Source organism: Panulirus ornatus, chromosome 9 (genome assembly GCF_036320965.1).
Source record: "Panulirus ornatus isolate Po-2019 chromosome 9, ASM3632096v1, whole genome shotgun sequence".
NCBI lineage: Eukaryota > Metazoa > Arthropoda > Malacostraca > Decapoda > Palinuridae > Panulirus > Panulirus ornatus.
In genome coordinates this window covers 23,909,718-23,923,917 of record NC_092232.1, presented here as the reverse complement: position 1 = coordinate 23,923,917, position 14,200 = coordinate 23,909,718, and the positions used below count along the sequence as shown (strand labels likewise).

General features: G+C 43.7%; 1 protein-coding gene across 1 annotated transcript; it reads right to left on the bottom strand.

Moving 5' to 3' along the window:
• Positions 1 to 4,072: 4,072 nt before the first annotated feature.
• On the bottom strand, positions 4,073 to 5,602 carry LOC139750043 (uncharacterized). Its single transcript, XM_071664381.1, has 2 exons — positions 5,393 to 5,602; positions 4,073 to 4,693 (listed from the first exon to the last, which is right to left on the bottom strand). Exons 1-2 carry the CDS (start codon positions 5,600 to 5,602, stop codon positions 4,193 to 4,195), a joined length of 711 nt encoding a protein of 236 aa, XP_071520482.1. The 3' UTR covers positions 4,073 to 4,192.
• Between the last annotated feature and the right edge of the window lie 8,598 nt (positions 5,603 to 14,200).

Below are 14,200 nucleotides of genomic sequence, written 5' to 3'. Positions count from 1 at the left end.
TTTTTTTCTTCTCTATTTGAATAATATCTCTTTAGGTTGCTGCTATATGCCTGTGGGGTTCGAAGTCTCCAGATCTCTGTGGGGGTATAACGTGTTTGATTTGAAGGAGAGAGAGAGAGAGAGAGAGAGAGAGAGAGAGAGAGAGAGAGAGAGAGAGAGAGAGAGTGGACACCTTTGGTTTTACTAGCCCACGTTTCAATATTACTTGCACCATCAAGAGAGACTATAAAGTAAGGATGATATGCAGTTAATATCCACATTATGAGTCTCTGTTCAAAGCGTAAAGTTTAATGTTGTCTGGATATGCATTTCATAATAATCCACCGTGGATGAATAGCAGAAATTTACGAGAAAGTCCAACGAAGTTAAAAATCACAGACAATATCTTACCTACAATACCTTATGATATGACCTATATGATTAACGGAATCCATATTTCCTAGTTGAAATTAAATCTTTATATTTTTCAGTTAGAAATCATTACGTTCACTTAGTCATTTAATACGACTAGTCAGTTCTATTCTAAATCTGACATATGTATGGATCATAATGAGGATTGGAGGAATGCATGTATAGTGACAACGTATGAAGGCAAAGGAGATAAAAGGTGAGGGTTCAAACTACAAAGGCATAAGTCTGTTGAGTGTACCTTGTGAGCTGTATGAAGGAGTAGTGATTAAGAAGGCGGTCTCGTGCGCAGAACATCAGATTAGGGAAGAACACTGTGGCTTCAGAAGTGGTAGAGGATGTGTGGATCAGATGTTTGCTTTGAGGATCTTGTGTGAGAAACACATAAAGAAGCAGAAATATTTCTATGTGGCATTTATGGATCTGGAGTCAGCGTATGATAGGGCTGATAGAAATGCTTTGTGGAAAGTCTTAAGAATATATGGCACAGGAGGAATAGCTATTAGAAGCACTGAGGAGTTTTTATCAAGATATTTCAATACGTGCGTACGAGGAGGCAGAGAGAAGAGCTGTTGGTTCCATGTAAAGGTGGGTCTGCGGCAAGGGCTTGTAATGTCACCATGACTGTTCAAACATTTTATGGATGGCGCGGTGATGACAGGAATGCAATAGTTTTGGGGAGAGTCTATCAGCTGTGTGGATTCCTGGGAGGTAAATCAATTACTGTTTGCTGATGACACGGCGCTGGTGGCAGACTCGAGTGAGAAACAGCAAAAACTGGTTTCTGCGGTTGGGAGAGTGTGAGAAAGGAGAATGTTGAGATTGAATATGAATAAATGTGAGGTTTCACGCTGGAGGAAGAGACGGGTTAGCTGGGGTGTGAGTTTCAATAGGAAAAACTTAACCCGTTTCGTTGACTCCAGACAATACATTCATTACTCGATCTTCTGTTATTTATATTCGACTGGGAGACGTACTCAACAGCCTCCCTTAAGATATCGCAGAGGAGTGAGAACATGGAATATAACATTGATATATAGAGGGATATGATACTGATACGTAGAGGGATATAATACTGATATGTAGAGGGATATAACATTGACATATGGAGGGATATAACATTGATATATAAATAGAATGTCTGATCACTTAAGAGCGATTCGCATCTTTATAAGTAGTACTAAATGGCATACACACAGACACACACACACACACACACACACACACACACACACACACACACACACACACACACACACCAACGGGTCTTGGACTGTGCAGAATCTAAGGCCTCTGGTGTCACGCCTGAACTTCACGTTAACACTGCTTTATATAAGTCTGGGTTTCTTGCTCTTAGGTCATGGTATATTGGGCAACATTATGATGTATCCTCTTTCTGGTATATATAGTATGGTATAACCTATCATTATGTACTCTGGTGTGTATATATATATATATATATATATATATATATATATATATATATATATATATATATATATATATATATATATATATATATATATATATATATATATATATACAGAGAGAGAGAGAGAGAGAGAGAGAGAGAGAGAGAGAGAGAGAGAGAGAGAGAGAGAGAGAGAGAGAGAGAGAGAGAGTACCGCAATATTCAAACCTCCCTCAACAAGATTCCGCAGAACCTGCTTCTAAAGGTATTGAAATTAGGGAGGAGCGAGCCATAATTCGCCTCACGTCCTACTAACCAGTTCCTGAATCTATCTAAGAGTATCCAGCTCGACTTATGGTCTCATGAAATTATATTCATACAGGCAGACTCTCTGTCGGTGGTCTTCTTAGGCAGCCAGCTATACTGAAGATGAAATATCTTTTAATATTATTTCCCGGGTACGTCTGCTCGTTATACATAGTGGGGTTGTGTATGGCTTTAGAACTATAATTGACCACAGAAGACTGATTCGAGTGGTGGTTATCAAATAACGTTGTCGACCGTAATGAACCAGGAAGTCGATAGGGCTAAGATCAAAACCCAAAGGAATGACCAAATTATGCCAGGTATTTTATTCAAACATAAATCATATGTATATACATGTGTATGTGGGTGGGTTGGGCCATTCTTTCGTCTGTTTCCTTGCGTTACCTCGCTAACGCGGGAGACAGCGACAAAGCAAAATAATAATGATAATAATAAATCGTGAAAACCTCTTCTACTTCAGGATCATTTCTATCGTGAGGCTGTTTAGATACGAATGGCTAACATTCGTGAGTGAGCCTTTGCAATACGTCACTGACCATGATGTCGCTCATCATCAGTTTCACTACCAACCTCACCATTACAACACACATGATATAATCTAGATTAGCTTCACCCTCGACACACACGCATATCTTCTTCATCAGTATCTCGACACACCGACGGCCTACAACCTTGACACCATCGACCTGATCTTTGCAAGTCAGGTCAAGCCCATCTTTGATGACACTTGGTAAACAATGCCTTTTTGACCTGACCCGTAAGGGGCTGGTCAGTGGTCGGGGCCAGGGTGCTGATTGCTGACAAAAATAAGGAAAACGATTATAGAAAAAAGTCTGAGAAAAAAAAAAAAAACATTGGGTTCCCCCCTCTCTTAGTAAGGGAGACAGTTATAGTATTCTAAGATTTTTGGAATCTTTTTGACATTTTTTGAGAGTGGAGTAAAACCTGAGTCTCTGAGAAATTCGAAAAAGTCCCCCTCTATTGTGTTCAGCCACTGTTATCAATGGTACGTAACCAGAAGAACCATTAAACGTAGACTGAAGAATTCTCTTCCATTCCTCAGAATGAGAATGATGGACTTACTACCATTCCTGAGGTTCTTGTAGGTGACGTGCTGGACCTGTGGCTGGGATGGCGAGGCTGGCTGCCCAACAGCACAGAGGTCAAGTCTTTGAGCCGTCAACATGACAGGTCCGTCAGCCCAACATAATCCTCACCATCATATTTTCACGTTACCCTCCACCAACACATCTTCACTCTACTGTAAACCACCACATCTTCACTGTACCCTCCACCACCACGAAACTCTACCCTCCACCACCGCATAACTCTACCCTCCACCAACACATCTTCACGCTACCGTAAACCACCACATCTTCACTGTACCCTCCACCACCACGAAACTCTACCCTCCACCACCGCATAACTCTACCCTCCACCAACACATCTTCACGCTACCGTAAACCACCACATCTTCACTGTACCCTCCACCACCACGAAACTCTACCCTCCACCACCGCATAACTCTACCCTCCACCACCGCATAACTCTACCCTCCACCACCGCATAACTCTACCCTCCACCACCACATCTTCACTCTACTGTAAACCACCACATCTTCACTGTACCCTCCACCACCACGAAACTCTACCCTCCACCACCGCATAACTCTACCCTCCACCACCGCATAACTCTACCCTCCACCACCGCATAACTCTACCCTCCACCAACACATCTTCACTCTACCGTAAACCACCACATCTTCACTGTACCCTCCACCACCGCATAACTCTACCCTCCACCACCACATAACTCTACCCTCCACCATCATATAACTCTACCCTCCACCAACACATCTTCACTCTACCGTAAACCACCACATCTTCACTCTACCCTCCACCACCAAGTCTTCACTTCCCCCTCAACCAACACTTTCTACAGTATTGAAAATATGTTCTCTTTTGGCTACAATAATATCTTATGTTGTGAGGCGAGGCAACGCGATAATGTTCCTGCCACCTCCTTCCATCCAGGCGTGAAGATCCCTTACTCCTCCTCGTTGTAGTTCAGCTCTACAACCACAGCGAACCTGAATGACGTCGTACACACCAATACAACAATGAAAACAACAACAACAACAACAACAACAACAACAACTACGATAACAACAACCCCAGTGTAATGCCTTGCAGTTTCCCTCGGCCACCATGTAGCGCCTGTGACTTCCGACACCACTGATAAACGAGAGATGTTGTTACCGTCGCTGGCGGTTTTGGTGAAGGTTCGACTGAAGCCGAGCCAAGAGGCGAGGGCGTCGAGCAGTCGAACGCTGGCGCCGTCCACGGTCTGGTCAGGGCGCAGCAGGACCATAGGCGCGTCGTCGTAGTCGCTGGAGACGTTGATCGTTATCTGACCCATGTTGGAGAACCGGTCCTGCAGCAGGTCACGCCGGGTCAGGAAGGCCAGGGGACTCAACATTCCCAGGTCAACCATCTGCTTGCCGGAGGAGTAAGGGAGGTAGGTCCACACTTGGTGACCAGGAGGTACCTGCCGTGACACACATTGTGTTTGTTAACAACTACACGTGTGTCAGGAACAAAGACAATAGTGTCAATAAAATGGTTCCACAGGGACTACGTGCGCATACCATCTGTTCCTGAGTTCATTTGTATACAACCATCGTCAGATTTATTTCAATTGCTGGAATTTCCTCAGTTCTCCGCTCCCTTGTTATACACCGGATTTATCATTTAAAGTCGCATTGATAACTATTTTTGTTTTCTTTGAATTATTCCAGTCTCGGAGGAGCATAAATATGTTGTACTGATTAGCAAATTAACAAGGGAGGCAACGACGCTACCCAGCCACTTGCTTACTCTACATTGACCTTCAATACTGTGAAGCTTTTAGTCTTAACCTCACACTAGCACACACACACACACACACACACACACACACACACACACACACACACACACACACACACACAGCGTCTCCAGAGCTACCTTACTGCTTTCATGCTAATAAGGTGTGGATGAGCGGGTGATTGATAGATGCACGTGTAATTGGACTCAGTCTCTTAGTACCGCTACACTCCGTGGGTATCCAGTGAACTAGCGCGTGTGTATGTGTGTCTTTCTATCAGGCGTAGGTGAAACTCCTACCCCACACAGCGGCAAGAACCTGTGTGTGTGTGTGTGTGTGTGTGTGTGTGTGTCAGATGGCCCTTGCCTGACATCCTCCTACCTTGTTGTGTCCGAGGGGCGAAGGACACAGGAGGGCCACGTCCGTGGTGTGCGCCAGCAGGGGAGCCGTCAGAGTCCTGGCAGCGTCACAGTGTCCCATAGCCACCACCGCTACCACAGCACGTAGCGACCACCGCCCCAGGGGAGTCCACAGAGACCGTGACGTCCTCGCATCTGCCACCACCAAGACCAGCACACCTGCGGAGCGCATCCCTGTACACCCTCATGCCCCTCACGATGAGGCAAACTTCACATTCCACACTCGCCCACAACCATCTCTACTTCTGCAGGGCTCGCCTGTTGTACCACCTTGAGCCCATTGTTAGCCCTACCCACTCCCGTCACAACAGTTGTGGCTATCTTCTCACAACCAAGGACACACACACACACACACACACACACACACACACACACACACACACACACAATAACTGGCCAGTAAATCATATCAACTGCTATCACTGATTTGATTTAACTGAATGTGATTTGGGTGGTGGTCCATTACCCAAAACAGAACTTCCCCATAATGATCTTGATCACAGTTAATTCAAAGATGTAGAGTCTTAACGGAAGCACAATATTCTTATTACCTGAAGGTAAGTAAGTGATGGTTCACTTCATAGCTATATTCCAGACAAGGAAGAGAAGAAATACTGACCATTATCAATCTTCTTTTGAAAACAAAGTGAAAGAAAAAAGAATCTATATCTGAAAACAGCAGAGTCTGGAGATGTTAAAAAACAGAGGAACATCTTTATATCAAATAAATCCTCCCCCCTCACCCGCCCCCCCACGAGACAACACTCATCGTGAGCGAGTTTACTAAATCAGTCCCATGATGAACCCTCATCAGGTGCGTCTGGCAAGCCAATCACGGACGCCCATCATACATCCCTGATGACACCAGGCGAACTAATTAACTCTGTAGCTTGATGGGTCTTGACATTACTTGAGGATTCAGAAATAACTCACATCACGAACTCTTCATCGAGTCAGGGGAATTAATCTCCCTCCTCCCTCACAGGGACCGACCAGGACTGGTAACTAACTGAGATTGAATCATTCGACTCCTGGTTCGAACCAGTTGTGTCGATCATCCTCAGGACGTCGAGTCAATCAAGTTGAAGCAGTAACGTCAGCAGGACAGCTGGGTATCTGAGATTCATGACGCTGCTGCTGCTGCTGCTCAGAGGCAGGTCAGGTGCTGACCTTTACCTGAGATCAAGAACTGCTGGAATATAAGAAAGAAAACGAGAAACGCAAATGGAAAACCATGACTCAAAAGTAAAAGTCACAAAATATCCATACTACCTTTCGATTCTTTCAGACCCACTTGGATTCAATTTCCACTTACGATCAGTATAGCATACCTAACCCAACCAAACCAACAGGGTCCCATGGTAAACAACAGCATACCATGGTAACCAAGTCAAGGCTCGATCAGCATAGAATACCTGGCCCAACCAAACCAAAAGGGTGCCATAGTAACCAAATCAAGGTCTTGACCTTTGTAATGATTATTTGTAATAATAATACTATTACTAATAGTCACAGTGATGCATTAGTATATATAATCTAATGCCATACAACTTGCTAGTTAACACTTACTAGCACTACTTTCTTCGGCCGGCCGGTCTGTGAACCTAGCAAGGATCATTTGAGATTGAAATGGCTATTTTCTTTACTCACTCATCATAAAACGTTATTGCAACCTTATTTTCACTAACATGCATCTTCACTACACCCTCATCTTCAGTACATCTTCACTACACTTAAACCATCTTTACCTCATTTCATCCACTATGTCCTTCATGTTATTGCTTCCTAGATTCACTAAGCTAAGAATGAGAGCATTCTGTTTACTATATAGTCTCCTTCTATACACCCTAACCTTCCCAATACCTTTATACAACTTTACTGAGCTAGGCGCAAGGCCAACCGGTTCACTACTTTTTCCTTCACTCCTCCCTCATCTTCACATACCCTTATGTTTACTTAAGTTTGGCCTTGAACCACACCGTCATCTTCACTGAGCTATGTTCACAATATTTTCTTCACTCTACCGTCATTTTCACAATTCATAAGCTGGGTTCACTGTGCTCTTCTACACAACAACTTCACGTATTATTACCTTATTCACTTAGCTACTGAGCTAGGTTCAAGGCTGGCCAAGAGCCGGACGATAGTTTTTCACAGACATACACACACAACACCAGAAACAAATACACATAAAACACCATTTGTAAAACATAGATTGATGTATATGGATGTATTGGAAATGAAATGTTTGAGGTGTGAGGTGGTTTGATCGAGTAAGTAATAAAAGCGCAAGAGGTGTGGGATAAGAAGAGTGTGGTTGAGAAAGTTGAAGAGAATGTGCTGAAATGGTTTGGACATATGCAATGAGTGAGGAGAGCTTGACAGTGAGAATGTATGTGAAAAGTGGAGGGAACAAGGAAAAGAAGGAAACCAAACGGGAAGTGGAAGGATGGAGAGGAAAATATTTTTGAATGGTCGGAACTTGACTGTGGAGGAAGGTGAAAGGTGTGCATGAGATAGAGTGAACTGGAACGATGTGATATACAGGGGGCGATGTGCTGTCAGTAGACTGAACCGGGTTATGTGAAGCGGCCAAGGGAACCATGAAAAGGTCTGTGGGGTCTGGTTTGAGAGAGAGAGAGAGAGAGAGAGAGAGAGAGAGAGAGAGAGAGAGAGAGAGAGAGAGAGAGAGAGAGAGAGAGAGAGAGAGAGAGAGAGAGAGAGAGAGAGAGAGAGAGAGAGAGACGTCACTCCCTGAGGCAGACCAACCTTCCCCTATAGGACGCTGCTGAGCCAGTTCAACTGCTCTGTGGTATGTTCCTCCATCTGACGTGAAATTGGCAGTGATAGTATCGCGAGACACAGCGACGTCCCCAGAGAGGGTACCATTGGAGACGGAGGTTCCTGGAATAGAGCCTCCAAAAGTATTTCCCCCCGAGACAGCGTAGGGTGCGCGGGTGAGGTACACTGGAAGCCCCACCGTCTTCAGAAGGATATCTTCATAGAAGGATTCTGAGAATCCGTCCAGCAGGAGGGTGACTCGGTCCTCCTTCAGCGGCCCTTGAAGGATCTGGTGAAGGATCTGGCCCAGGTAGACGGGGCTGGAGGCCCCTGCAGAAGGAGAGGAGGGTGAGGAGGAGGAGGTGGAGGCTCCACGCATGCTGGAAACCAGGCTACGGGAGAGCGTGGAGGGCCACGGGAGCAGGACTCCAAGGAGTAACAGGGCGATCATCCAGACCATGACGCCAGCTGATAAGAAAGATAATAAGTAGTCATGATTCATGTATAGATACTCTCCAGTCAGTACTACTAATCCCCCTACACACACACACACACACACACACACACACACGCTCCTATACACGGTAACTCGAGGAAACTATTAGCCAGACCACAGTCCCTGGAGAGTCTCGGCTATCTGAGGTCTCGAGTGCTTTTCATTAATCCCTCGACCTTAGCTTTCACCCTCGGATCTATGTTTGTTTGTTTGTTGTTGGGTTTTACGGCCAGCGACCTGTGAGGAAGGTCATTAGGCCTCCAGCCCTATTCAATATGTGACTAAAATCAACCCTAAATACCTATTCTGAAATATATATATATATATATATATATATATATATATATATATATATATATATATATATATATATATATATATATATGTGTGTGTATATATTATTACTGTAGTCAGCGTAACAGATTACTGCACGTGTCAACAGCTTTTTCATCCTGACCTCAGCTCCTGAGACGTATGTGACCCAGTGACCTCTTCAGACACTCAGGGTTGCAAGCGTATGAATGATTCACCAAAAGCGGAATCGAATCAAGATATTCCACCATGAGATCGCTCACACCAGCTCGCTGGGTGTATCTTCGGGTGTCCAGCCGACGTCAGGGAGCAGAGCAGTGCTTGAGGTATTGAAGCAACCGTGAAATAATCCTTTTTTTCTCTCCCGATCTTTGTAAATCGACCTTTCGAGGCAGTGCGGTGAGATGCCAGGCCCCTCAGACATTTGACATCGTTGATGAGAGCGACAAAAATTTGCTTTCAGTCTTAGGTTGAAGTCGAGGACAAAGAACGCGAGGCTAGGCTGGTTGATGACCGTATCATTCGAGATAAGATGTAAAGAATTCTGCTCCAGGAACCCTTCACGCCGTAAACGACTTTGCTCTCTACGGTAGATGATGCAGCCGACGCTGTAGAAGAGGTCAGCGTTGGTGCTGTCAATAATATACTCTCTCTACCCGTCATTTAGGTACAAAAGACGTACTCAAAGATCAGAGGCGCTCTTAGAGAAACCTCGCCAGCTTCTTCGTCCTGTTAGAGACAACACTAATAACGGTATATTGACATATCAGTTAAAGATTTACTACCAGCAGTAAACGGAATGAAAGTCATGAGATGGCAGGCCCAGATAAGTTCTGTCCGGTGGCAGTAAGAGAAGTGAATTGTGGCATCGTTCAACACTTGACAACTCTTCTCGATAAGTTTCTTGCTATGGGGAAGGTTCCTGAGAACTGAGAGTTAACAAGAGCAACACCAACACCCCAAGAGTGGTGGTAAGTCCCCTACCGGATATCATCGGCCAATTAGCTTGCGTTAGTAAACTTATGGGAACCATCGCTTGGGATGATATTGTGAAATACTTTGTGGGTCATCCTAAACAATGCTCATAACAAAATTTTCGGGGAAATCGTTCATGTCTGACAACTCTTCTTGATTTCTTTTATGATATTAGTATCATGTGTGATGAAAGTAAAACAGTTGATATCATTTACTTAAGTTGTGAGAAAACAATTGATGAAATTTCACAATATAAGATTACTAGCAAAAGTTATTCGCATGCTATAGATGAGGTTCTACCTTAGTGGTTAGAAGTTTGGCTGATTAACCATAAACAAAGAATAGCAATTAATATAGTCAAACCTCAGAATAGTTACATGTGGTGTGTTGCACGGAACAGTTTTAAGACCACTTCTCTTTCTCATATATATATATCGTTGACATTGACATGACTGCGTTGCAAGATATCAAAATTCACTGACAGTACAATAGAAACTGAACTTCTGCATCTTCAAAATGATAATGACATAGTGATGGGCAGGCCTCACAGCTGGCGAATGAATTTTCATATTGATACGTGCAAAGTTTTACAGATAGGACATAAAAACGAGAAGGTAAGCTATTGTATGTATTCTATGGAACTACGAAAAGTAAATGAGGAAAAAGACGAGTGTGATAATCTCTGGTGACCTAAAGCAAGTAAGCATTGCATGGTACAGAAGACGAAGAAAATTCTTGGATGCTTTGGTTGGGGAGCTTTCGAATTTCAGTCTAAATAAAAAGATTCTCTCTTTGTGCAAATCACTGGTGCGTCTCCATCTTGAATGCTAACTTCAGTTATGGTCACCTTACTTGAAGAGAGACAAAGAGAGATTGGATAGAATGCAGCGTCGATCTACCAAGAAGATACCACGTCTGACAAAAAGATCTTATTACAGTGAGTGGACGACTTGATCTTAGAAAACAGAAGGTTAAAAGGTGATTGGATACAAGTACTCCAAATGATCAAAGGTTCTGACACTCGATCTAATAAAAATGCTAGAGGCGTCTGATTTCACTCGCAGTAGTGAAAACAAATTGGTGGACAAGCGTCATACTTCGAATGAAGAGAAGCACTTGTTCTTTCAATCGGATTTCCAACAGATGTAATCATCAGAGTAGGAGAAAGCGGCACCATAGATACGTTGAAGAATAGCCTTGATATATGCCTCGTCTCAGACCAATAGCCTTGATAGATGCCTCGTCTCAGACCAATAGCCTTGATAGATGCCTCGTCTCAGACCAATAGCCTTGATAGATGCCTCGTCTCAGACCAATAGCCTTGATAGATGCCTCGTCTCAGACCCCTGACTGGCATTACTTGCCCCTCCCTAGTTGCATGCTAAGTTTACTAGTAGATCTCTTTAAGTCATCTATACATTATTCGTCTCACAATACACGACTATCTGGTCTTCTCCACATTCACAAACAGCCTCGGAAGAACCCACTGGCCTGCTGTTGTTCGAACTCCTTTGCGTTCCTTTGTATTCCTTTGCATCGTTAGTCAGACAAACACAGACCAACGCGACTGGAAACCCTAACATCCAAGTTCTCGTCTGCTTTCATTTACAAATGAAAATAAGAAGTCGGTATTCAGTGCCTAAAGTTATGTCATTAGAAAGTTCTTTTGAAGCGACTGAGCCAAACTGAATTTCATAATGGCTTTTCCTGAGTTCACACACTATTGCCTTTTCTCTTTGAAGCCCATTGCTTTGTCGCTAGCTGGGGCGTGATGAGATATTAGGACGTGACAGTCTACCATCCTCTGTGCCTCGCTGGAGACCAGATGGTTCGAGGAAAAGACAGAAGGATAACCCGGAACAAATGACTATTTCAGTTATGTATTTGCAAGATCAGACAGACTAGGAGAGTAAAGAGCATTTGATAACTGGAGGAAATGGCTACGAGGATGCTTCAAAACAAGTGGATATATATATATATATATATATATATATATATATATATACATATATATATATATATATATATACATATATATATATATATATATATATATATATATATATAACACTATATACGTTATCATAGGACATCTAATGCGTTTATTGTCCACTTAGGCAAGTATGGACACTTACCAAAGTGGCAAGGGGCGAGCAAGCAAATAAGAAAAGCCGTGAAAGCTGCCTATATATGTGCGGACGATGTAATAAACAGTCACGAAGGCTTAGTACGAAAATGGCCATCACAGAAGGTAGGGGAACACGGCCGTCCTAGGGGCGTCCGGCGAGGTGGTACTCACTCTCTTGCGGGAATTTGTGATCTTTGCATCTCCCTCAGCTTCTATGAAGAAGGCTTCTGCGTAAGCCATAACGTTAGTGGAATAAAACGCTGAAGCTCTCTTTTATTTCTACTTACCATCCCAATAAATAGATTGAGAGATAGATGGATGGATAGATGAATAGAGAGATAGATAGATGAATAGGTAGGTAGATAGACAGATAGATAGATAGATAGATAGATAGATAGATAGACAGACAGATAGATAGACAGATAGATAGATAGATTGATAGATAGATAGATCAAACTGTCATCATCTCTTTTCCTGGTACCTCGGGAACGTTGCTCTGTGAATTCGAGTTTGCCAGAGGCCTCCCGGGGCGCTGAGGCCGTACAATATTCAACAGAACGGCTCAAATATTTGCTCTGCTGGAGGATGTTATCCCTGAATAAAGGCGAGAGCTCCGTGCCTCACCCCACCAGCAGGCGCCGTAGGAACACCCGATAAAGAAAAATCTTTCCAATCTCCTCACTCATCACCTCCAACGAACCCCAGCGCCAGTTAGAGGAGTCTGTGTGCTTAACATCAAGCACCCATCGCGTCGTTGAGGCTTGAAGGTGAAAACACGGGTTTTAAAATTTTTACACACACACACACACACACACACACACACACACACTACACACATGCCAACCTCTGCTTGTGAAGTGTTGGGTGCTTCCTGGAACCTGGGTCATTACGGATGTGCTCTAGTGTGACGGTGGGGAACTAACACGTGGAAACAAGCGACGTGCGGCCACCGCTCTGTGTGTGTGTGTGTGTGTGTGTGTGTGTGTGTGTTGTGTGTGTGTGTGTGTGTGTGTGTAGTGTCTGTGTGTGTATAGTGTGTGTGTGTGTGTGTATGTGTGTGTGTGTGTGTGTGTGTGTGTGTGTGTAGGACAAGATTTTACAGTTACAGAAATTCCCGGTAAGTGGATCATTTAGGAAGTTAAACTTACAGCCTTGAGAGATTATGTAAAGTGGTGAGGGTGATCATGTAGTGTGAGGCTCGGGACTTCATTAACAAGGTTAGGGAAAGAAGACGTAAAGTAAGAGTGAGTAATGGTTGTGAACGATATACGAAGACTTACGTTCTCTCTCCTTGTGTCTGTATGGAAGGATTTCGCATGATTAATACGATTACTCCTTGCATGATCAATTTGATTACGCCTCACACGATCAATCCGATCATACTCCCTCCGCCACATGACGCAAAGAATGGTAACTTTACCATCTGTAAGAGGTTGTCTCCTCTTCCCTGACGAGAGTGTGTAAGATCTTGTCTTCCCTGACGAGAGTGTGTAAGATTTTGTCTTCCCTGACGTGAGTGTGTAAGATCTTGTCTTCCCTGACGAGAGTGTGTAAGATCTTGTCTTCCCTGACGTGAGTGTGTTAAGATCTTGTCTTCCCTGACGAGAGTGTGTTAAGATCTTGTCTTCCCTGACGAGAGTGTGTAAGATCTTGTCTTCCCTGACGAGAGTGTGTAAGATCTTGTCTTCCCTGACGAGAGTGTGTAAGATCTTGTCTTCCCTGACGAGAGTGTGTAAGATCTTGTCTTCCCTGACGTGAGTGTGTAAGATTTTGGTGGGTTGTGATGAGCTGGACGAGGGACGAAGATCCTAGGATCAAGACGCAGGATAAACATTACGCTATTTGTAAATTTCCAGCGGTGCCACCCGGCGTAATCCCTAGTTGTATACAACCATCTTCTGTACTGGTAATAACACAACATAATGTTGTTTGTCATACTAAACACCTATGAAAATAAGTATGTGTAAATGTGTATATATGTGCGTGTTTTCTGTGTGTGTGTGTGTGTGTGTGTGTGTGTGTGTGTGTGTGTGTGTGTGTGTGTGTGTACGTGACTATCATACTTGAATACGAGTGTC

What these genes read in the sequence shown, in the direction of transcription:
- LOC139750043 (XM_071664381.1), bottom strand. Translation starts at nt 5,602, where the DNA reads ATGCGCTCCGCAGGTGTGCTGGTCTTGGTGGTGGCAGATGCGAGGACG. An exon ending in CGCCCCTCGGACACAACAAG is followed by an intron (nt 4,694 to 5,392) that starts GTAGGAGGATGT and finishes GTGTCACGGCAG; the next exon opens with GTACCTCCTGGTCACCAAGT.